Source organism: Lissotriton helveticus, chromosome 7, assembly GCF_964261635.1.
Source record: "Lissotriton helveticus chromosome 7, aLisHel1.1, whole genome shotgun sequence".
Classification (NCBI taxonomy): Eukaryota; Metazoa; Chordata; class Amphibia; order Caudata; family Salamandridae; genus Lissotriton; species Lissotriton helveticus.
This window is the reverse complement of record NC_136068.1, coordinates 388,726,330-388,752,327: the sequence shown is the minus strand read 5'-3', so window position 1 is coordinate 388,752,327 and position 25,998 is coordinate 388,726,330. Positions and strand designations below refer to the sequence as shown.

Here is a 25,998-nt window from a genome sequence, read left to right as displayed (position 1 = left end):
TTCTCCTGTTTCAGATAGAGATTCAAGATCCTGAGATCCAGGATTGGACGAAGCCTGCCATCCTTCTTCGGAATCAGGAAATACCGGGAGTAGCATCCCTGACCCCTTTCCTGCTCTGGGACCACCTCTATCGCACCCTTTCTTATCAGAGTTAAAACTTCCTCTTGCAGAAGAGACAGATGCTCCTCGGAGCAATACCCTTGGCAAGGAGGGAAATTGGGAGGGAATTCCCGAAAGGGAAGGGCATACCCATTTTCTACAAGATTGAGAACCCAAAGATCTGACGTAACCGATTCCCAATCCTGTAGAAAATGGGTAAGCCGGCCCCCAACCGGACCCACATGATCCTGAATGTCGGATCTAGGGCTGCTTCTCAGGGGCAGGAGGGTTGGAGGAAGTGGAGGAGGAAGAGACCTGACGTCCACGAGGACGCACTCTTTGCTTTCCCCTGTAGGACCTGTATAAGGAGTTTTGCTGCTGCTGTTGTTGCTGCTGCTGCTGTTGGCCTTGCCGGGAATTCCGAAAGGCAGGACAGCCAAAACCTCTGAATCTTCTGCCAGTTGAAGAACCTCTCATTTGGAGACCCAGGGATTTAGCAGTCGCCTTGCAATCTTTAAACCTCTCAAGGGCCGCATCAGCCTTCTTCCCAAAAAGGCCTGAACCATCGAAAGGAAGATCTAATAATGTCGCCTGAACATCAGCCGAAAAGTCAGAGGATTTCAACCAGGCAGACCTCCTAGTAGCGACAGCAGTGCCCATAATGCGCGCCACAGAGTCTACAGTATCCAAACCGCTCTGAATGACCTGGCGAGCCGCTGCCTGAGCGTCAGAGATGACTTCCTCAAAATCCTTCATGCTGTCATCAGGAACTTTTGGAACCAGAACATGTAAAGAGTCCATCAGAGCGTGTAAATATCTCCCCATCAAGCAAGTGGCATTTGATGACTTCAATGCCATACTGGCAGAGGAGAAGGACTTCTTTGCCACCTGATCCTGCTTCTTTGCTTCCTTCTCAAAAGGAACCTGAGGGAAAGCACTAATGTTCTTTTTGGAGCATGCAGCCTGAATGATCAAACTCTCCGGTGAAGGGTGAGAGGTTAAAAAGGCAGGATCATCAGGGGCAACCCTGTATCTTCTGGCTACACTTTTAGAGACAGCTGGAGCAGACAAAGGTTTTTTCCACACCTCCAGAATGGGCTCTGTTAGAGCCTCATTGAAAGGAAGAAGAGGTTCCACCACTGAACTCGGAGAATGGAGTACTTCAGTCAGAATATTAGATTTGAATTCTGCTGTAGGCAAAGTCAACTTAAGCAGACTTGGCAGCCTTTCTCATAATCAAATGATAGGGTTGAATGTCCTTAGAAGGAGTACTAGAACCTGACGGTAACTCCCACTCTGGAGAGAAATCCAGGCTTCCTGCTTCTGCCAAATCTTCAAAAGTATCTTCATCCAACTCACCCTCCTCGAGATCAGATTGTGAGTCCAAAAACCTCCTTTCCTCCAGAAGGCGCTGAGCCTCTCTTCTGGATCTCATCTTGACCCGTTTTGCCCTCGGATCCACCATCGGCTCCGACGGATTCGGAATCGACGTCGGGATCGAATCCGCAGGTTCAGAGGGATGTGTTCTAGGTCGACCCGGAGCTGGTGACGCCGGAACCGGCGTCGACGGCTTCGGTGGAGCCGGAAAATGCCACGGCGGCGTCGGAGCCGGGCATGTAAGGCATAAACGGAGCCGGAGGGTAGGAGTGAGGGACTCCTAAGTTAAACGCCAAAGGACCCATGGGACCCGAAGGTGCACCAGAGGGGTACCATGACCTCGAAAAGACTCCATACATCGCGTTGAGAAACGCAGAAGGGTCCTGGCCTGGGGCAGGAAATGGTGGATGAAAACCTTCAGGCCTGTCTCGAGGAGCGTTCGGATTCGGCTCACTTAAGGGCTCGGAACCCTCATCCTCATGAGGCTCCTCCTCATCTCTGACCGGGGACGGCGCCGGAGATGGATTCGGAGCCGGATTCGGAGTCGGAGACGGAGCCGGAGACGGCGCCCGTGACTCAGAAGGGGAAGCCTCACCTTCAGGTTCTGGATCCGAAACTTCAATGGTCACCACCTTCGAACGAACCTTCGGTGACCTCGACCCCGACTCCTTACCAGAACGACGTCGGGACTCATGTCTCCTCTTCTTATGTTTCCTCTTCTTCGAAACATGGTCCGAAGCCGACTTCGAAGACGACCTTCCTCTAGATCTAGACCTGGACCTCGATCTCGACTTCGACCTCGCCCTTCGAGAACGAGACTTCGACGATTTTCCTTTTCCAGCTTTCATTTTAGCCACCAGGAGCTTCGCCTCTCTCTCCCTCAGGGCCTTCGGGTTCATTTTCTTACACGAAGAGCAGTCCTCCACATCATGGTCCGAGCTCAAGCACCAGATGCAGTCGCTGTGTGGGTCGGTAATGGACATCATTTTGCCGCATTCTCTGCAGGGCTTGAAGCCGGTCTTTTTTGAAGACATTGTCGAAAAGACAGGATACAGAGACGCAGAAAATGTTAATAATAAAGACAACAAAGTATCCGTTGGCTACAGAGATTCCCGATAACCGTTAGCGTCGACGACGCGGAAAAAAGGGAACTGATGTCATCACGCCGGCGTGGGCCTATTATAGGCGTCGGTGACGTCAGCGGAGTCGCGAGCGAGGTCGTGTCTCTATGACGTCAGGAGTCCACGTCGGCGCGAGGCTACGAAAAAAGAATTTCCGAATGTTGCTGACGCAAGGGGGTATTCACAAGGTGAGGAATCCACACGGCAGATGTATCTATCAGAAAGGGCGAGCTCCACCTCCTCGTGTGATATGTGAATAGCTAACGGGAAGGGGTTTAGCTTTGGTCTAGAAATAGTCAAAACTGAGGTCGTTTGCGTTGCGTTTGAAGGGTGGACGAATATCCGCTCAAAATATTTCGACCAATAGTTGTTAGTCAATCGCACCTCGGCTCAGGATCAGTCCAGGGGTACCGACGGACAGAGCGGGGCCTCCAACCCTGAGCAGTGGCCAGGAAGAGGTGAGGCTTTCTAAGAGGTGAGGCTTTCTCCCAAGAATTTTTGGGAAAGAATCCTAAATACTTAATGTCTGGAAAATCCAATGTACGGTAGGATGTTGGTATCATTTATTTGTGTTAATATTTGCTTTTTTCACTAAGCTCAGGTTAAGCTTAATTGCAGTAGTGTTTTAGAGGTCCTGACGAAAGCCCGGTAGGCTTAACTTTCCTACAATGGCTGAAACATGTTGACCATACCATCCTTAATGGACAGTTCTTGTGTCAAACTGTCTCACACTCATTTTAATTTTGACACCATGATTTTCCCTAATAAAGTTTTCCTTAAATCATGGTAGCCAATTTTACATCTCACTTTTTGATTCTTTTTGCACACATTTTCTCTCACTGCAATTTAACATCCCACACCATTCCAAACTGATTTGATTTTTGGTATGATCCATCACTGGTGGTTCCTTGGGTTTGGAGAAGCACATAATTCCAACAGGTGTGTGGCTCCCTAACCGGACCATCTTTGGTCCTATCCCAGATGATGAAGCTCTGCCATATGGGGGGGGCTGATGGGATTCATTTCCTTTTTGTTGTACACACTTTACAGGTAGATACAGAGTCCGTCACATTTTTCTTTGCCCCCATAAGTTGTACAGACCATTGACAGTCCTTTTGTGTTGTTGTTTTAGTCAATCGCAACGTCAATACTGGGGTTGGCCCTAGTGTCTGATTAAAAATGGAGACTCCACGACCTTCCAGAAGGAGGCACTGTCCCTCAGGGTACATGTTTTATGCAATTGATCCCAAAGGTCTTTCAATTTTTCCTTCCTGCATTTTAAGGCCTGGTTATAGACCTTCCTGGACGCTGCAATTTCCTTTGTGTTTCTATCCTTTTTGTGTAAAGGTACTTTCAGGTTCTGATAGGCTTTTGTGCAACTACTGTCGAACCATCCCTTAGTTCTAACTTTACCGGTTTTCAGGTTAACAAATAAAATTTCCTTTATTGATTTTGTCAATATTGAAAAATTTGCCATAATTCCCTTGTTAGTAGTAGCGAGATCAAGACATTTTACAATCACTGGTCTTAAGTTTCTGACCAGTCTTGCAGTAATGTCCAGCGGGTCCACTTTTTCCCACTTTAGTGAGTAGCCGTTTAACCTGTCTAATGATAGGTTATTTTGACTGAGGATCGTCTTGATGTCATATATTTCACGTTTCTGTGGGATTTTTAGCGTAATGCTATTTGGGTAGTGGTCGCTGATAATAATGTCATGGGTCTTACAGTTTAGTAGTTGTGGTCCTGCTTTCACAGAAATAAAAATAAAGTCAATTATGCTTGGCCTACCTCTACCGTTAAGGGTGGGTATAAGAGGTATGGGGGATTCACCAAATCATTTGCAAGGGCAAGATCCAAACCACACATGATTTTATTCAGGCGGTCCCCAACTAAAGTATGGGGAAAGTGAGTTACTGGATCACCGTATTCATCCACAACGCCACAGACTAGGTTTACACTGTGATTGCATAGAATTTGATTGAAATCCCCACCACAGATTATGGCCAGTTCCTTATCGGCTTTATTAGATAGTTCGTGGAGGGAGGAGAATATTTCCTTTAAAACTTTTGTTAGATCGTCTGCGGGGAGATTGTTATAAAAAATTTACCATTAAAAGGGCATTAGTATTATTCTGATGTAAAATAAGTATTTAGAAATTTGATTCCAATTTGATGGGGACTATAATTGTGAATTGCAGGATATTGGACACAAAAATAGTCAGACCACCCTTTGCTCTACCAGAGGGTGAAGGTAGGGCTGGGGAAAAATAAGTTTTGTAGCCCTCAAGATGTAATTCGAATGTCGCCCATGTTTCCTGCAGACACAAAATACTAAAGTTATGAACAAAAACAAACCAGATGTCATTCACCACCTTAGCACGGAGGCCAGCGACATTCCAATATAATATTTTCAGGGACGGGTTTTCCTTGTTGGTTACAAGTTCGGAGTCTAGACCCGTATTTTCCTCATGATGGCTAATCTAGGTCGTAGTGGGCAGAGTTTCTTAATTGGCAATACAGCTTTGTTCCGAGTTATCTAAATATACATAAGGGGCAAGTGTATTCGGCATCCTGTTAGAAATCGGACCCTCAAACTCAAGTCAGTCGACTCTTTCCAGCTCAGAGAGTTTGTCAAAGTAATTGAAAGTCAGGATATTGTATCTAGTTCTGGACCCCTCCATCAGTTCCAAGTTTGGTACTCCCCTATGACACATTGTTGTTAGTGAGGGGAGAAATTAGGGATAGAAAAAACTCAAATTCCTATTATGGATTTCGCTATCACCAAACTGAGCAGGCCAGTTACATATATGATGGACCACCCGCCTGTCCCTAAAATTGATGATAATGCAGTCCCCCGGGAAATCCTTTCTTCTATGGCCCAGCCAACTTAACCTTCTCGCAAATAATATTTCCCCAGGCATGTTAAACGGGAGTGGCCTGTTCTTGTTTAGCCAATGTGCAGCATTATGTCTTAGCTCGGGGTAAGTTTCTGATTTTTCTTGGCCTAGCTCCAGGACACCGACTAACACTATAGTATATGGGGTGATTGTGGAGGTAGGTCAATGTGTGGGAATATCCTATTTGGTTTAACAGTTAAGGATGAGTCCTTGCCTACACAGATGTTTTTATTCTCCTGTCCCACAGATTCTGCAGTCTTGTGCAGGCCACCCTCCCCTATTTGCACGTCCTTATCTTCAGCCACCCTCGGGACCCTCTGGGAAAGCCTACCAGTGTCCTCAGTGTTCTTCATTGTTTGGGCAACTAAGGGCCTGGAGGCAGATGGTGGCTGGATTATGTTATTATTGGGACCAGTTTTTAGGGCTCTGGGTGAAGCTTCGGGATCCGTGGGCTTGCTGTGTGCACTATCCACTAATTGCCCTAGGGTGTTAGAGCTAGATGTCATTACTTGCTCCAGATTATCTATTTTTTCACCAATACGCTTTATCCTTTCCAGGAGTGGTGCCATTAAAGATTTCATAAGGTGTTCGATTTTGTCCATAAGTCCCTCATTGTGTAAGGGAAGTGATAAGGGGGAAACTGCTTTTTCCACAATTAAAACATTAGGTGTTTGAGTATTGGTCGAAAAAAGTGGTGAGGGAGGAGGATCTTGTAATTGTTAAACAGCATTTTTAAGTGCTTTAGGGGTTTTGACTATTTTAGCAGTTTTTGGGCATCTTCCTTTCTGTCTGGTCCTGCCGCGTTTCCTCTTAATTGCGGGGCCTTGCCCATGGGCTGTTACCGCTAAGTTTGCATTTGCTTTAGATTTTGTTGGAAGATGCATTAGTGACTCGTTAAGCATAACATCTAGAACTGAATCTACGCTCGAGTCTGTGTTGCTATCTTCCCTGATTATATTTAAGTTAGGTGACGCCTCGATTGAACAATCAGTAGTATTTCCCGATATAGTCCCAGAATTGGGTGTTTCACTCGTGTAATTAATTGGGGAGGTAGTTGCTGCTATTAGGCCCATAGAGGAACATTTGTTATACCGGGGTTCCAATGACAGTCTCTGTTCGGTAATGGCGATTTCTTTTTCCAAGGCTGATCTGGCACTGGTTAAAAACTGATCCAGGGTACCAGTAACTCTCCCCCCAGTGGTTACATTTCTCCCTTTGCGCGACATTTTTTACCCTCTCTGCTTGTAGAAAATGCTTTCGGCACAACCTAATGTTTACTGCGTATCTCAGACGAATATCAAAACAAACATAGGCATTAAATGGGCCAATGAACAAAAGTAAAGTCTTACGGTACAATCCTGATCGCAAATGTACATGGGGTGGCCCAGCCCAGCCTGTGACAAGAGTCCGAAACAGTTCATCATTGCTGTCCGGACCCGCTTTCAGTCAAGACACTTTTCCTGCTCTGTTTAATTATCAAGAAATAGTATATTGCTGGTATAGTCCTGCAAGTATTTGTCAGCGATTAATTTCCTTTATTGGAGTTGGCCTAACGGCTAGGGCGCTCGACCTCGGACCTGGGGATCTGGGTTCGAGTCTCGGTAACGACGCCAAAAACCTCCTGGGATTCTGGGCAAATCACTTAATCTCCCCGTGCCTAAAAATGAAAGTGAGTCCTCATGTAACGTAACGTAACTGGAAAAATATGTAAAGCGCTCCGATACCCGATTTGGTTCGGGTCTAGTTCGCGCTATATAAAACTCTGCAAACATTTTTTTTACTGTATTACAGGTCGCAGGGCAACAAATGTGCTCCTTACACCACATATTTCCCTCCTTTGCAGCGGACACTGCGGTGTGGCCCTGGCACCAGTTTCGATTCACAGTTCAGGTTGCGTCTGACATTTTGGATCCAGACAACTTCATTCACCCCAGATCCTATGTTCAGTGGACCCTCAACTGATCTGCCGATCAGTCAAATTTCTGGACAGCTTTGTAAAAAAAAAAAAACGAGGCCCATAGCCAACAAATCGACTCTTGTCAAGACCTAAGAACATTGCTTGAATGACAATCTTGAATGACAATTTCGTGCTCCAGCAAAGCCCACTGGAACAAGTGACAGTCTTTAGTAACATAGCCTCACTTTCGTTTTTACTTTCTCTTCCCCTCCCCTTGCTACTTACTATCCCTTCCCTAAAAATCGTTTTAAATGTTGCAGAAATTTTAATCATTGTAATGGTTTTAATTAACCGCGCAATAAAGAATTTACTTACTTACCCCAGATCTGCAGAGTTGTTTCCAGCAGAGAAGGTAGCAGACAGTGGTGGCTGGTGACATTTGAAAGTGGTAGGGCGTAAAAGTTTTATATGAGTGCCCGGAGGCGAGCGAGTTTAGCGAGCGAGACCAGCCACCATATGGTGGGGTTCAGGGAGATTCTCCTCAAACTCCTGCCTCCCCCCCGAAAGTTTGAAAAAAGAGCATGCAAATGTGCATTTAAGTAACTTTGAGGAAGCAAGAGAGTTGATAAAGCAATTGTGAAGGTGTAGTTATGACAGATTTTATATGATAATGGTGTAGGTAGCTTAAAAAAGCATGCACCTTTAATTCCAGCCACATGCCCATCATGTTGGTCCACTTTAACAAGCATGTTTTGCTTACATGATGCCTGCACGTTCCCTCATGTGCAATGAATGGGTGCTTCTTTCTTGCTAGTTAGTGTGTCATGTGGTATAGTGGACCCCAAAAAGCACACACACACACAATGATTCGTGGGGGAGGGGGATGTTATTTGTATTGATCAAATAGATTTATAAAGGGGTAGCAGCAAACCAGAGGGTACAGAAACATTAGGAATCGCCATTAAGCAGGTGGGGACCCCATTGTGCAGCGCAAACATTACTCACTGAGAGTGAAAGTCGAAGCGCGCTAGACATCTTGAAATAAAACTAAATATGGCATGCATGTTGTTTCTACACTACCAGGTGAAAACACGATCGAGTGCAACTTGCGGCTGACCTCTAGAGTGGAACGTTTGAGCACTGGATAATACATTAAAGAATTTACTGGCTGCAATTATTCGAGTATTGGAGTTCTTCACACTTACGCTCCAAAAAGGAATCCATGCAGACCAATTCATTGTAAATTTGTACGGATGTTCTAGTATATCATGTTCACGTATAGCTTTTAAAAACAACGTTTTTTTTACCTCACCACCTAAACAAACATATGCCTACTGAAAAATATGAACTATTTAATACAAAAGGCTTCTCTAATGATCCGGACATCACAATAAGTGAGGTACAATATTTCAGCGACGTACTAGTTATCAGAAATCACATCACACCAGTATGCTACGTTCTACTCCTTGAAAACAACCAATGGCGTTTTCAAATGCAAATCACATTGCGCAAAAATTCAAAAACCATGAAAATCAGAAAGAAACTTCAGTAGATTATATTCATCAGGCACGGAATGCACAGTTTCCTTGGGTGTGCTACTGTGATAAACATTTGATATTTTGTTTCTCAAACGAAGTAAGACTCGCCTTCGACGACTTTCCCCTTGATGTCACGTCGTCCTCTGCTCTACCTGCCCTGCCGCATTGCTGGGGAATTTACTACGCGGTGCTGTGTTTTCTTAAATACGCAACAAGCTGCAAAACTGGTTTGTGGATTGTTTAATTGCTCCAAACAGTCAATAAATTTCCAGGGACTGCTGGTGCGTGAAGAATATCAAATATCCCTCGGTCTAGACTAGCAGATTTTTCTACAAGGTCTGGTGGTTGCGGGCAAGAGTTAAAACTTATTGTGCTCGTGTTACATAAGAGGGGCGCAAATACTCTGCAATTGGCACGGCACAAACGGACTATGAAGCTAGAAGAAAGCCTCTAACTGCAAGAACATCCCACTGTCACCTAAAACCAACTGGAAAAATGACAATGGATCAGTCGCGCGGGGAGTTAAATATAAAAGGAAAACGTACTTACCTCACAGCCGGTCCGCGTCACCTCTGCTCCCCTTGGTGCCTTCACGTCAGCACTGGAGTGGACTGGCAGCCCCTCTCAACCAATCCTGGCGCTGCCAACAGCGCCAGGATTGGCTTAGGGCACGGTTATTCTTCGCCTGCCCATTAGGAGACCGAAGGGCTCCTAATGGGAATGCGCAAACCAGTAAAAACACAAGTGCGCATGACTGGGCACCGGCAAAAAATTGCCCCTCTGTCCCCACTCATGCGCACTTGTGTTGTGCTGCTGCCTGTTGCCCCCCCCCCCACTGGTCTGACAATCATGTCAGTCAACATGACACCAGACCGCCCACCCCCTTCAGACTCTGAAGGGGTGGGCGGTCCGACGTCATGCTGACTGACATGATTGTAAGTTCTCCCGCTGCGTCTTTGAACTTAAGTAAACTGATTCAGTATACTTAAGTTCAAAGACGCCGAGGGAGCTGCAGGCGGGGGCGGCTACGCTCCCACGCTCCAGTGGCGCACCTCGCCTGGTAGCAGAGTATGTGGCATTGAGTCTCCGTAATCCCAGGCATAGACCCCAGGATAACCACCTTCTTGGCTGAATTTATAAAAGATCCCAAAAAAGGCACAGATAGGTCAAGTTATTAGATGCCATAGGTCCCATGACAAAGATAATCGAAATCAAAGAGGCCAAGGCCTTGGCTTCTTCATCCCGCCTCATTGTTTACTCTGCTTTTCAGGATGTTCTCAAAGTGTGAGGTTCAGTGTCTCAAGGCTTAAGAGTTGATGACGGAAGAAGAGCGCCCTCCGTGCGAAAGACAACTGCTCATTGCACTACTTAAACCGTATAAAGCAGTGTCATCTCCTACAATAGCCCAATGGATTATTTTGGATAATGCAGGAGGCTGGTATTGATTCCAAGACATTTGGGACACATTCAGCTTGAAAGGGGAATGTCCTCGAAAGCTTTATGTTTGGGTGCACGTTTGGAGAACATAACAAATTCATAATGAGTGCAGCAGACTGGTCCTCCGAGCCAAACTTTACAAGGTTTTATTTGAAGTCGGTATTGATGTTGCTAGCATAAACCTCGCCTACAGTCCTGAAAGAGAAAGAAAATCTGCCTAGCTTTCGTAACGGAAAGTTTAAATTCTATTAAGGACACTGAGGCGAGGATTATCCCGTCCTGCAGTGAATACCATATGCTTTCCCTCTCCTTTTTGGATATTTTCAGACTAGTTGTCGTCAGTGATTTACGAAATGTATGCATTTTGTACAGTCATGTTTATTTTCCTCAGAGTTTAGCTTACCTTACAGTAGTGATATGATGAGGATATTTCCTGAAACTAGTCATTTATGGTTCTTATTTTTCCAATGGACTGATGGCTCAAAACAGGACACGTGAAAAATCAATCTGTGGTGCGATTCAAGCAAAGAAAGAGGGAGTCTGGACACCAACAAAGGACTATGTTTGGGACTTCTGTTACCTGATTGGATAATGGACTTTTTATAGTTCCCTGGTGTTTCTGCGAACAGGTGCTTAATTTTTTTGTTATTAAAAATGGCTGCTGTTTGTTGAAATGTTATATTAAAAGCAGCGGCAGAATGCATAATCCTTGCCTATATGTCCTAATTAGAATAAAAAAATTCCATTACGAAAGCTAGGGACATTTTCATTACTCACTAAAACAATTTAACAGCTTTCCTTTCATATATATATATATATATATATATATATATATATATATATATATATATATATATATATATATATTGAAGCTCTAAAAGCACCAAAGCGTCGCACTCACAGGCGGGTGCTCCCGTTGCGAGGGTGCACTCGCAAAACCAGTACCGCTCAGCCTCCCAACGCGGCAATCATCCGCAGGACGAAGGAAGCGCTCACAGGGGTGTAATTTCACAAATTTATTTGTTGCACAGCACACTGACGCGTTTCGGTCGGAACCTTCCTCGAAGTTTACCGAACCGGCAGAGGCGTCCACCATTTATTCCCGCATCCGGGTCAAAATCATAAACATAGGACTAGCCTATGGGGAGGGTAAGGAAACTGCATGAAAATCAGCATGAAAATAAGCGCCATCTTAGGATGTCACAAACCATAATGCAACACCCCTTCAGTACAAATTAAAGCCCTGGATGGGCATGGCAAACTGTACAGTTATATAAAAAAGCACAATTATACCAAATATTATTCAAATAGAGTGAATAAAGTTGAATTAATAAACAATAAAAACTAAAGAAGGAAAATTTATCATTAAATTATAACAATCCTTCCAATGCATGCTATATACACTCCTATACCCCGCACAGTAAATACATAAATTTATGTTCCACCACTTGCGAATTTCTCGCTCATACAACCTTTCGAGCGTTTTGCATTTCGTGGTCACGTCATCATTGCTAGGATTACTTTCCATATTCCTTGTGGATTTGCGCTTGTCCTTATTGTCTTTGCGTTTGAACATGTTGCTAGCCGCCTCATGCCGCTCCGACTCACAAAACATGTTACTGCATATATATATATATATATAAGTAATATTTTTTTTTTAACTGAACTGCCTAAAATGTAATGAACAAACAAGATACAACGTTCTGCAAACGCCTCCAAAAGGTCTAGATATTGGGGGAAGGGACCTCATTCTCTAATATTTCTACGATAAACAGTGCTAGTGGTTTAAATAAAAGCTGAAGTCTTACTTCTTGCTGCGCTCCTCATGGCCATTGGCACTGCCCAATTTGTCCTCCTAAGCAGGGTTGATAGAAGAAGATCATGAAGACGAAGTGGAAAAATTTCAAGTTGTCAAAGGGTAAAGGGAACAGGAACAGAAAAAAAAACACAAAATAATTTAAAAACTAATTACTTAGCAGTTGTATGTGGAAAACTATAAAGAAAGGGGCATGTGTTTAACCACTTTTCAGCTCACATTAATTAAGAGGGACATTAAATCATGAAAATGTAACTTTACAATTATCTTTAAATTATTGAACATAATTAAACTATAGCTCTCTTACATAACTTAGATAGTGAAGAGCCTGTAGCTTTATGGCAACTCAAGTGGTTAAGTGGTTAAATTTTATAAAAAATTTTAAACTTTCATTTTGTTCAAGGGTCCCTAAGATTAGTACCAAGGCTATATGTCTGCCTTAGTCCCAAGTGGCCCTGCTAGCAGCCAATCACTAGCAATTTCCTGTGACCGATGCCATTCCTGAGATCTTCGCCCATTTTCGATGGAGGGTTGGGGCAGTAAGAGCTTGATGCCACCTCTGTCACACATCTCGCCCTGAAGCAAACAGGGATTCACACTGCTTTAGTAACGTTGACTCCCAATAAGGTCATCAATTATCCACCAGTCCAGCCTACACATTCCCTAAAGCCATGCCCGTTTACATGTAAAATATCCATTTCAAAATAAAGGCCTGTGGTTAATTTATCACATTAAGCAGCTAAGATAGTCTAAACAGTAAAATATTAAAAATGCAAACGTTTTACACACAAAGATTTTATTTAGTTAAGTTGCTACAGGGTGGCAGCATTAAATGCTAAATAAAGTGTAACAATGACACCCGTTTTCTGTAGCTTTGGCAAAGTCAGCTACTATACAGGTATATATTAAGAAATTTAACACTGTATGATAACTAAAAGCATGCATATTTGATCACCTCACCATAATAAGGTAAAGTACAATACATTTTACAACCACATTGCAATATCTCTACCAACAGAGTACATCAGAACTTTCAATCTAAAATGTGGACACACCGATTACAGCATACATACTGAATAACCTGAATATTCAAGAAAGTTATATGTACAATATACATATTCAGGGATCCAAGAATATGGTTACACTCACTACTCAAGATGACACAGCCTGATCATTTTTATGTCACTTTTTAAAACCATATTGTCAAACTCTTCCATTAAGACTAGCAGACCTACTGTTGGTGTTTTAACTCTCCATGACTGGGTGAAAGTTATTCTTGGACCCCCGCTACATACCCAAACCACTGCATTCACCTTGTTGCTATACCAAACTGGAACTCGGAAATTCGTAGGCAAGTCATGTTACCTAGGGGACCACGGTACAGCGATACGTCACTCAATTACTACCTTATGATTGACAGTTCACACTGGAATCAAAGGTGAATTCATGGGAGTAGAGGTGAGATATCGTTAGGCAAGTCTACAAAGAGAGATAGATGGGCATTTATTCATCACGCTGAAGTGAAACTACTGCACAAAATTATTACATCAACAGTACATAACGACTTAGTAAATTATACAAATATATATCCAAATAGATAAATCATGAGGGTTCCAGGGATGTTAGTTTAAAACTTAGCAGCAGTTTCAAGAAAAGCTAAAACTTATTTAACTTTAAGCCCAGGGGGCGTCTACTTCTCACCTTTCTGTAAGGAGCTTCAAGCATTGCTTCAATATCGAAATCGTCTGCCATTCTCAGGACTCTGAAACAAAATAAAGAGCATTCTGTTGGTCAGATTCGAATGTCAACACTAGGACAACCAGAATATAATTGGATTTCACTAGGAGCACTCTTTCAAATATGCACAGACATAAAAAGGAAAAATAAAAATCGCACATCAGCAATTACGATGGGAACAGACAGGCCAATGGCTATTAATCAAAAATGGTAATTAATAAGGGGTAGAGAGTAATGTTGTGCTCATTAACAAGAAAGGAAAAGCTGTGCACCAATCAGGGATGCTCTTAAATTCTATTACCACAAAACTCTGTGGAAGAATGTCATGAGTCTTAAGAGGGTAGTCAGGAATTTTGAAGCAAGCAGACCAAGCGAGTGGAAGGTTTGACGAACAATAAAGATGGTCCTCCATTACAGGAACCTGGGTGCATTACTGAGAGGGCTATGTATCCCTTTGTAATGACTCTTAAGATAGCTAGCAGTTGTACTCTGGGGAAAGAAGAACGTAAGTATGTTTCTGTAGGCAGTAATGAAGTCAGACTTAAGTGGGATAGTAATGAAAGGCAGGGCTCAAATTTAGAAGTAGCACTAGGGTGACAGCACTGCTTCAGCAGCTTTCCCGGCAGGCTACTTGCTTTTTTAACTTGTACAGTTGACAGATCATCAAGAGCTGCATTATCCAACTCTAGTAACTTTTTTCAATTGTGTCCCTTACAAACCTCCAGAGATTATTTCAAGTTCAAGTTCAAATGATCTTTATTCGGAGTTTAGTACATCCATAAAAGAAACATACAGTTTAAAACACATTAAAAACACTTTAGAACATGCTTAAAAATTTTTGGTAAAACAGAACATCCCCAGTAGAATAAAGCAGCATATATAGCATAAAGTGCGTAGTACATAATAAGAAAGATCTTTGATCTGCAAGTAAATTTAGTCATAGGTTTCAATATATCCTTTAGTCATTTCATTTACATCCAAGCGAGCGTACAGTTAAAACTATGCGCAAAATATGTCATAAAAGTGCAATGTGCGTTCCAAGGCAAAAATACCATAGTCCATCAGGCGTGTTCCATGCTTGCCCTGGATCTCACACATGCTTTTAAAAAGCAGCTTACTGTGAATATTACCTCATATGTGGACAGAGTTTGTAGAATTCTCAATGCCACAGTAAAATCCCTTTGATTTTGTTTGCGGAGAAACGGCATTAAATATTGGCGGGTATACAATTTATAATGACCACAAAAGAAAAAATAGTGTGACAAACTTTGTTTCCCACCTTCGGAGCAGGGGCAGTCCAACTGTTCTAAATTTTTATTATAGCCGAGAGGGAAGCTTAGTAAGTTAACAATGCTTCCATCCCGGAGTCGGAACAGAAGACTCCAATTCCATCTTCCTATCGGGATTGACAGATATCTGCATCGCTTAATCAAGTTATCATTATCCGTGTCTGCATAAGGCAAATATTTAGTGACAGCAGTTTTAGCAAATTCAGATTTCATCCGTTCCTCCCTATAGAGGTCAAGCAGTGCCCGTTTAACAATATTTTTGTGAGCATGGACAATGGTATTAGGGGAGCTAAACAAAGAGCCCTGTCCCACACTCAACAGACTATTCTCAACAGCGGTTAACCAAGGTACACGGTTGGATCTTTCACAAAGTAAACAATCAGATATTATGCTACGTGTTAGTGTGGCCGCTGGGTTTAGCCATATTTTTAACAAAAAAAAGTACAGGCCTGGATCTAATAAGGTCCTGGATATATGGCAACCTACGTTCACTGTGACATATAAATGTGGGCGCACAAGGGACTCCCCCAACACCTTCCTGCAAAATCTATTTTCCTCCGACTGAACAGATATGCTATTACAATAACCCCACACTTCAGCCCCATATGTCCCTGTTGGTTGACACTGAGTACGGTAAATGTTAAGGAGTGGAGTGATAATATCCGCCTGTTTAGGTTGTCGGAGGGATAAGATCGAGTTGACTGATTTGGCAATTTTGTTTCTTGCATAGACAGCATGTGTCCCTTACAAACCTCCAGAGATTATTTATTTGGAGAACGGGCAAGGGCATACCTTTAAAACAGCCTGTAACTGCCAGATCCTCACCAAGATAGAACATTTATCTCTGTGACTTCAAAGCGGAGGCACCTAGACCCATTTTCTTATGTCCCCCGAGCCATGTTGGTCATTTTGCCATCACTGCAGAAATATGCTCCCTGGACTCGCGGCATCTAAAATGAACCAGGTTGGAATAATCTCAGCCACGCTTAGTCGTATTCCAGACCATCGTGTTTCGCCCACTGTGCCATATAAAAATCAATCTTGGTCCTGCATCAAAAGGTACAGTGCAGCCAGAACTGCCAGACCAGGTCCCCTCTAGATGGAACTAAAACAACTAAACCCAAGAAGGGTTACGACCTACTTAGATCTTGGGTTGCTTGTGTTCTGGTTTAGAGAGGACCTTGCTTGGCATTTACGGCTGGATCGCTCCTAATGAACAAGTTACTTACCTTCGGTAACGCTTTTTCTGGTAGATACAATAACTGCCTGTGGATTCCTCACCTTGTGAATATCCCCCTTGCGTCAGCAACATTCGGAAATTCTTTTCGTAGCCTCGCGCCGACTTGGACGCCATAGAGACACTGCATCGCACGAGACTCCGCTGACATCACCGACGCCTATAATAGGCCCACGCCGGCGTGATGACATCAGTTCCGCCTTTTTTCCGTGCCATCGAGGCACACGGACGGACCAATGACAGTAGATATATACATAGTATACACAGTACACAATAGTCAAGGTAAAATACACAGTGTAAAGTAAAAGCAGGAAAGCAATTGAAACATTTCCTTGACAACAAAATATATATATACACATTACAATACAGTAACTGGCATAGAAGAGTGGACAACGGGGAGGCGGGTGGGTCAGTGAGGAATCCACAGGCAGATATTGTATCTACCAGAAAAAGCGTTACCGAAGGTAAGTAACTTGTTCTTCTGATAGACACATCTGCCGTGTGGATTCCTCACCTTGTGAATAGAATCCCACAGCAGTCCCCACTCCCGGAGGAGGGTGTCCACTCTTCTAAACCAGGAAATCCTGGAGGACAGAGCGTGCAAAGTGACCGTCCCTCCTCACCTCGGAATCCAAGCAGTAATGCTTCGCGAAAGTGTGGAGGGAAGACCAAGTTGCCGCCCTACAAATATCCTCTACAGGAACACCTCTAGCCAATGCAGAGGTTGACGACTTCGCTCTTGTAGAATGAGCCCTTATACCCTCTGGTGGTTCCTTACCGGCCAAAGAGTAGCAGATCTTTATACAGAGGACGATCCATCTTGATAAGGTTATTTTATGGACCGCTCTTCCTCTCTTGCAGCCAGCAAACCAAACGAAGAGCTGGTCATCCAAACAACAGTCTTTAGTTCTGTCCAGGTAAAGAGACACTGCCCTCTTAGGGTCCAGACGGTGTAACCTCTCCTCCTCCTTGGAAGGGTGTGGGGGAGGATAAAAGGTAGGGAGGGTAATGGATTGACCAAGGTGGAAAGGAGTAACCACCTTAGGAAGAAAAGCAGCCCTGGTCCTAAGAACCATTCGATCAGCATGAATGGTCAAGAAAGGGGGCTTGGAACTAAGAGCCTGAAGCTCACTTACCCTCCTTGCCGAGGTTATTGCAACGAGGAAGACCGTCTTAAGAGTCAAAAGCCTCAATGGACATTTGTGAAGAGGCTCAAAGGGAGCACCCATCAAAAAGGTCAAGACAAGATTTAAGTCCCACTGAGGCACAATAAAAGGAGTAGGAGGGAACTTATTAGAGAGGCCCTTCAAAAACCTTAAAACCACAGGAGATTTAAAAAGAGATGGCTGGTCAGGCAAGCAGAGAAATGCCACAAGCGCTGAAAGATAGCCCTTCACTGTGGCAACAGCAAGCCCCTGTTGAGCCAGAGAGAGGGCAAACTGGAGAACATCAGACAAATGTGCTCTCAAAGGGTTTATAGATTTCTCCCCACACCAAGTGACATATTTTGACCATCTATAAGAATAGATGGACTTAGTGGAGTCACGCCTGGCTGACAAGATGACATCCACCACGTCAGGTGGGAGAGAAAAGGAATTCAGGTTGCCCTGTTTAATCTCCAGGCATGAAGGTGCAATGTCTGGAGGTGGGGGTGTAGAACCTGCCCCTCCATCTGAGAGAGGAGGTCTGCCCTGAGAGGGAGACGGAGCGGTGGGTGAGAGGAGAGGTGGAGAAGATCTGTATACCACACCCTTCTTGGCCAGTCCGGGGCGACCAATATGACTTGGGCCCGGTCTTGGCGAATCTTCCTCAGAACCCAAGGAATCAAAGGTATGGGAGGAAACGCTTAAAGGAGTTGTCTTCCCTCAACTCAACTGAAACGCGTCCCGCAAGGCTCCTTGCAACGGATACTGGAGACTGCAGAATGACAGGCAGTGAGCATTCTCGCGAGTGGCGAAAAGGTCCACCTGAGGAGTCCCCCACGTCCGAAAGACGTGACGAACCACCTCTGCGTGAAGCCTACACTCGTGGTCGGCTGAGAACTGCCGACAGACTGTCTGCACGCACGTTCAGAACTCCGGACAGATGATTCGCCATCAGACAAATCTGATGGTCCCGAACCCAGGACCAGAGACGCAGAGCCTCTCTGCAGAGACACTGCGATCCCACTCCTCCCTGCTTGTTGATGTACCACATCGCGGTCGTGTTGTCTGTCAGGACCTGAACTGACCGATCGCGAAGGGAAGGGAGGAAGGCCTTGAGCGCCAAACGTATCGCCCGCAATTCTAGAAGGTTGATATGAAGCAACCTTTCCTCTGGAGACCAAAGACCCTTGACCTCCAGATCCCCCAGATGAGCACCCCACCCTAGAGTGGATGCATCCTTTATCACTGTGGCCACCGGTGGAGGCAGCTGAAAAGGCTTCCCTTGAGACAGGTTGCCTTCCACGCCCCACCAAGACAGATCCGCCGCAGCTTCTCTGGAGATCCTCACTGACTCCCTGAGATCTCCATTGTGTTGATACCACTGCCTGCGGAGGCACCACTGGAGCGCCCTCATGTGCCAGCGTGCATGGTTGACCAACAGAATGCATGAAGCCATCAGATCGAGCAGACGAAGGACCTTCAGGACTGGAACGACGGCGCCATTGAAAAATAAAGGAATCATTTCCTGTATGTCGCGAATCCTTTGAGGAGGAGGGAATGCGCGACATACAGTAGTGTCCAGTACAGCACCTATGAACAGGTTGCGCTGGGAGGGCACCAGGTGAGACTTGGGTACATTTATCGAAAAACCCAACCTGTACAACAACTGGGTTGTCTCTCGCAGATGGAGCACTCTCTCAGGCGACTCTGCTTTGATCAGCCAGTCGTCCAAATAAGGGAATACAGGAATCCCGGACCTTCTGAGATGCGCCGCCACCACTGCCATCACCTTGGTGAAGACTCGAGGGGCAGTAGTAAGTCCAAACGGAAGGACCCCAAACTGGTAGTGTTGAGAACCCACCGTAAAACAGATACTTCCTGTGAGACTTCAGGATTGGGATGTGGAAATACGCTTCCTGCAAGTCGAGCGACACCATCCAGTCTTCTTCTAGCAGCGCTTGAAGAACCTGAACAAGGGTGAGCATCTTGAATTTCTCCTGTTTCAGATAGAGATTCAAGATCCTGAGATCCAGGATTGGACGAAGTCTGCCATCCTTCTTGGGGATCAGGAAATACCGGGAGTAGCATCCCTGACTCCTTTCCTGCTCTGGGACCACCTCTATCGCACCCTTTCGTAACAGAGTCAGCACTTCCTCCTGCAGAAGTGACAGATGTTCCTCAGTGCAAAAGCCTTGGAAAGGTGGGTAATTAAGAGGAAATTCCCCGAAAGGGAAGGGCATACCCATTTTCTACAAGATTGAGAACCCAAAGATCTGATGTAACGGATTCCCAATCCTGTAGAAAATGGGTAAGCCGACCCCCCACAGGACCCACATGATCCTGAATGGCGGATCTAGGGCTGCTTTTCTGAGGCAGGGGGGTTGGAAGAAGTGGAGGAGGAAGAAGCCCGACGTCCACGAGGACGCGCTCTTTGCTTTCCCCTGTACGACCTGAACATGGAATTTTGCTGCTGCTGCTGACCTTGTCGGTAATTCCGAAAGGAAGAGCGACCAAAGCCTCTCAATCGCTTGTTGGTCGAAGAGCCCCTGATCTGGAGACCTAAAGACTTAGCAGTCGCCCTGCTGTCCTTAAATTTCTCCAGGGCCGTATCAGCTTTCTTCCCAAAGAGACCAGATCCATCAAACGGAAGATCCAGCAAAGTCGCTTTAACATCCTCTGAAAAGTCCGAGGATTTCAGCCAAGCTGACCTTCTAGTGGCGACAGCAGTGCCCATGATACGCGCCACAGAGTCCGCAGTGTCCAGACCACTTTGTATAACCCGGTGAGCTGCTGCCTGTGCATCCGAGATCACCTCCTCAAAATCCTTCCTGTTGGCATCAGGAACCTTAGGAATCAGAACATGCAAAGAATCCATAAGGGCATGCACATATCTCCCCATCAGACAAGTGGCATTTGTCGACTTCAACGCCGTACTTGCAGAGGAGAAGATCTTTTTAGCAACCTGATCCTGTTTCTTTGCCTCCTTTTCACATGGAACCTGGGGAAAGGCACTTACATTCTTTTTAGAACAGGCTGCTTGAATGACCAGGCTCTCTGGTGAAGGATGAGAAGTCAAAAAAGCAGGGTCTTCAGGTGCAACCCTGTACCTTCTCGCCACACTCTTAGAAACCGCAGGAGCTGACAGTGGTTTCTTCCACACCTCCAAAATGGGCTCCGTCAAGGCATCAGTAAATGGAAGCAAAGGCTCTACCACAGAATTTGGAGAATGCAAAACCTCAGTGAGAATATTGGATTTAAATTCCACAGTTGGCAAAGTTAATTGAAGAAGATCAGCAGCCTTCCTCATAACCAAATGGTAAGGCTGGACATCTTTAGAAGGTATACCAGAGCCTGAGGGCAACTCCCACTCTGGAGAGAAATCCAGGCTTCGTGCGTCAGCCAACTCCTCAAAACAGTCCTCCTCCAATTCACCTTCCTCCATATCAGAACGTGAATCCAAGTATCTACGCTCTTCCAAAAGGCGTTGAGCCTCCCTTCTGGACCTCTCCTTCACACGCCTTGCAGCCGGATCCACCAGCGGCTCCGACAGATTCGGGATAGACGCCGGTACCGAATCCGATGGCTCAGTGGGATGCCCTCGAGGACGACCTGGAGCGGGTGACGCCGGAACCGGCGTCGACGGCCTCGGCGGAGCCGGAAACTGCCAAGGCGGCGTCGGAGCCGGCATATAAGGCATAAACGGAGCAGGAGGATAGGAGTGAGGAACTCCTAAACTGAAAGCCAGAGGACCCATGGGAACCGAAGGTGCGCCAGAGGGGTACCACGCCCTTGAGAAGACGCCATACATAGCGTTCAGAAACGCTAATGGGTCCTGGCCTGGGGTTGGAAAGGGCGGCTGAAAACCCGCAGGCTGGTCTTGAGGAAGGTTCGGATTCGGCTCTTCGACAGGCGCGGAATCCACATCCTCCTGAACCTCTTCCTCTTCTCGGGCCGGAGACGGATTCGGAGCCGGAGACTGCACACGCGACTCCGAAGCCCCACCTTCAGGTTCAGAGACATCCAGAGTAACCACCTTAGAACGTACCTTCTTCGGTGACCTCGACTCCTTACCGGAACGACGTCGGGACTCATGTCTCCTCTTCTTATGCTGCTTCTTCGACTTCGAAGTATGATCTGAAGCTGACCTCGAAGACGACCCCTCTCGAGATCCAGACCTCGACTTAGTCCTCGACCTCGCCCTTCGAGAATGAGACCTCGATGATTTATCTTTCCCAGCCTTCAGCTTTGCCACCAGAAGCTTGGTCTCTCTTTCCCTCACGGCCTTCGGGTTCATCTTCCGACATGAGGAACAACCATCCACATCATGGTCAGAACTTAAGCATCAGATGCAGTCATTGTGCGGGTCGGTAATAGACATTTTACCGCACTCCCTGCAGGGCTTGAAGCCGGTCTTCTTTGAAGACATCGTCGAAGAGACAGGATACAGAGAAGCAGAAAATGGCAACAAAAAGGCAACAAAGTACCAGTTGGCTACTGAGATTCCCGATAACCGTTAGCGTCGACGACGCGGAAAAAAGGTAACTGATGTCATCACGCCGGCGTGGGCCTATTATAGGCGTCGATGACATCAGCGGAGTCGCGTGCGATGCCGTGTCTCTATGGCATCCAAGTCCACGTCGGCGCGAGGCTACGAAAAGAATTTCCGAATGTTGCTGACGCAAGGGGGATATTCACAAGGTGAGGAATCCACACGGCAGATGTATCTATCAGAAAAAGCAGGATCAAGGATTTGCACATGGCTGGGTCTAACCTAAGGTGCCATGGTGGGTAGGATGAGGTTACCAGCAGCTGAGATGGTTTCAAGCATCCCACCTATCACTTTTTTGTTTACTTCAGTGCAGGTATGTCCAGAAGTGAGACGTGTGTTCACTATGCCACTGGAAGCAGGCTGCACCTGACTGAAAAGCCCTAACTAGAGCGAAACTAATCTTGGGCTGCTTGTGTTCTGGTTCAGAAAGGACATGGCTTGCCAGTTCGAGCTGGACTGTTCCTACTGGTAAAGGATTAAGGCTGCTTTATGTATAGCTGGGTCTAACCTGAGGTGGCATCTTAGGCAGCAAAAAAAAAACAAGCATTGGCATAGCCAATAGGTCTTGCCTTTGGGACCTTTTAGGTCTTTAGCTATACAGCACAATATCCTTGGTGCAACAACATCAAGTGTTGCATGGCTAAAGGTCCCAAAGGCGAGACCTATTGGCTATGCCAATGCTTGTTGTGAGTGAGTAGCTCGTGCAGGTATGCAACTGTGAGGTAGAGATGCTGAGAGTGCTTTTACGGGTGGGATGGTGGAGGACGTGGTGGTGGAGGACTAATATTGGGTAGAAGGGTGATGGCAGAATGCGGATTGAGAGGAGGATCTTGAAGTGGGCACATGGGAGAGCAGAAAGAGGCCGAATATTAGAAACAAAAAACGGCACATGCATGAAACACTCAAAACGAATGCACACAGTACACATACAGAACACAGCCAGGGGAAGCATACATCCCCAGAGGAACACAGACACACACACATTGCACTACGCTTTCACCTAGGCTTACAGCTCACCTATCTATCCGCACACCCCCTTGTCCCCTCTGTTTCTCCCACATACACACGCATGTGTACTCTCGTACTTGCCACTATTCAGCGCAACATAAACATTACTATGATATAATATTAAAAAAAGGTTCAGTTCATCACAAATATGAAAAGTACCCTGCGTTCACAAAGTATCGAAAAAACATATTACCCTAAAAATTGCTGGATTCTAATGGCCAGGGTGGAGTGTCCTGTGTCTCGGCGCAGACCACACTGGCGTCAGGCAGAACCCCACGTGGTCCTGCCTAACTCTAAAAAAAAAAAAAAACCAACTCTGCCTACCGCTCGATTCATATAACCAGCATCAGGAAAAAAATCAATGTGAAGTATCGATCTGTAACGAATGCCGCTGCCATCGAAACCTGATCCGAAACAGAAGGCACCCTGCGCGTTCCCAAGCACCCTAGGCCAGGGGACAGAGAAGGCGGGACATGCACCCACCCACCTTTGGCCAATTGCCTGCTGTCTGTCTTAGAAAGACGCATGCAAAAGACAAATAAAAAAAAAAAAAAAAAACAAGCACCTGCACGAGCATTTATTCCTAGTTTAAAGCCCTTACTAGAGCCTCGCTGAGCAGCGCATGTGCGCTGGCTCAGGCGAGCCCTAATTTAAAGCCCTTACTAAAGCCTCGCTGGGCAGCGCATGCGCGCTGGCTCAGGAGAGACCTAAAAAGGCATGGGTGGAATACAAACTACCTAGAGTAATTATCAGTGGCTGACGTTATTTCAAGCAACCCATCCAGATTGCTTTTTTATTACTTAACTGGAGTAGCAAGTACAGCCTCATCCGGACACTGACACAAAGAAGCAGAAATTAGTAAAGCCAGCCCTTTTACCCTAGCTTACTGCAACATTTCACTGTCTTCTCACTTTCTTCCCAGAGAAGAGCCCGGCACCTGCCCATTAGTGCCCATCTGTAGTTTCTACTATACCACACGTTCTTCTCTCCATTCATTGGCATTGAGAAAAAGTGTATAAAAGTAGCGCCGTAACAGCATGGATTTTCTCATTACATGCCCCAACTGACCATGGGGCGAAGATATGGTCTGTTGATATTGTGCACTACAATTAGCTTTTAATGCTTGCTGGCTATCTTGCATTAAACAGAGTTTAGATTTCTATGAGAATTCCTGAGTGCCCGTTACACAGACACACATACTTGAACAAGGCCTAAACAAATGTAAACAATTTTGCCAATGCTATTCTCCCTATGTGGGTTTTAGAGGGACCAGGCACCTTTCAACACTCAAGGGAGTGTGCGAAGGCACTTTGAACATTTTCCAATAATCACATAACACAAGTCGCAAAGGGCACAAACTCAAACATGTGCACCATACCTTTCTTTCTTACCTACATGGCTTAGAGGTTTTTATAAACAAAATAATTTATTTTTCTGTTTACAAAAATATATTGTTTCTGTTAATGCATAGAAGCATGTAAAAAAAAAAAACTAAAAAAAAACTATTGCCGACAGGTAATTGAACCCTTGACGTTTTTACACACAATTAATGCATGCTCTGCTATAAGCCCATTACTTTGTTGGGCCAAGAGCCTAGAGTACTCCACATACTGGACTGTTTCTGTCGGGTGCGCAAGGCTAGTTGTTTTCCAACCCTTTCTCCATCTTCGTACAATTTATTGTGGCTAGTTTGGTAGATCTCAGCTGCCTTCTGATTGAGCCTGCCGTTGATTGTGGTTTTAAGAATTAGCAGTTTGCGTAATGAAGCTCCTCCCTTTTATTATAGCAGTTGTATGTTCATGCTCAGCTTTGGCAAGATCTTGCATCTGCTGTTGATTAGCCAGGTTTGCCTCTTTTCTTTGTTTGGCTACGAAACTCATAGTCTCTCCTCTAAGAGCGGCCTTGAAGCAGTCCCACACTACAGCCCTTGACGCGCTATATCGATTACAATCGAAATTCCAGTGTCCAAATCTTTATGTGGTCGATATATTCTCTATTTGCGAGGAGTTTCCTGTCGAATGTCCAATTAAAACGGGGCCTGTTGATATTAGTGAAATTAATAGTGAGAGAGAGCATATTATGATCCGAGAGTGTTTTAGGACTTTTATCAATTTCTGCAACAGCAGCATGATCACTGACCACCCACATATAGTCGATTCGCACATTTATTATGCGGAAATGAAAAATGTGTAGCCCGGATCAGAGTGTTGTTTAAGAGCCCACATATCTACTAAATCCAGGCTCCCCATAAGTTGGGAAATCGCTCTATACACTTTAGGTTTTCTTCCAGTATAAGTGGTCATAAACTGGTTGTATGGCATTCCTACATGCTTAATAGAAATATTCAAATCGCCACATAATATCAGTACTTTGGGCCAGGAAGCTAGTTGTAACTCTAGATCTTCAAATATGCGTGGGTCGTCATGGTTGGGGGCATAGACTGAGCAAATTGTAATTCCGGGCTCTAGCTCAATAATGACCCACCTACCCGAGGAGTCTGCTAGCTTTCGCTTGGCTTGCCCTAAGAATCCTCTGGCATAAATAGCTACACCACAAGTTTTTGAGTTTTGTGAGGTGGTCGCTAACAAGTTATACCCAGGTATTCTTAGTAAGTCCCTATCTTCCCATGTAATATGGGTTTCTTGAAGGCAGAGAACTTCAAAAGACCCTTGTTTGATTAGTTTGAATATACTAGCTCTCTTTGCTCGATCATTGAGCCCCGCCACATTCCAAGAGCATATTTTCATCCTCCCCATAGCATCTTACAGTTATTTTCCAAAATTATCTCTATCATTATTAAGAAGCATTCTCTTTATTGTTTTACAATTCAGTGTACATATGAAGTTGCAATT

The 25,998-nt window shown here is 45.2% G+C and overlaps 1 protein-coding gene across 6 annotated transcripts in view; it reads right to left on the bottom strand.

Annotated features, from left to right (window-relative positions):
* RBM39 (RNA binding motif protein 39) overlaps window positions 1-25,998 on the bottom strand; it is a 503,417-nt gene that overhangs the window by 454,986 nt on the left and 22,433 nt on the right. For 3 of the 6 annotated variants that reach the window (XM_078652224.1, XM_078652226.1, XM_078652225.1), the window contains exons 2-3: window positions 13,883-13,943; window positions 12,174-12,220 (exon numbers count right to left, since the gene is read on the bottom strand). In XM_078652224.1, the coding sequence (XP_078508350.1) occupies window positions 12,174-12,220; window positions 13,883-13,933 (98 nt within the window). In that variant the 5' untranslated portion in view covers window positions 13,934-13,943. Of the gene's footprint in view, window positions 1-12,173; window positions 12,221-12,602; window positions 13,340-13,494; window positions 13,661-13,882; window positions 13,944-25,998 lie in introns of those variants that run through there. The other 3 variants (XM_078652227.1, XM_078652228.1, XM_078652229.1) reach the window with 3 other exon arrangements.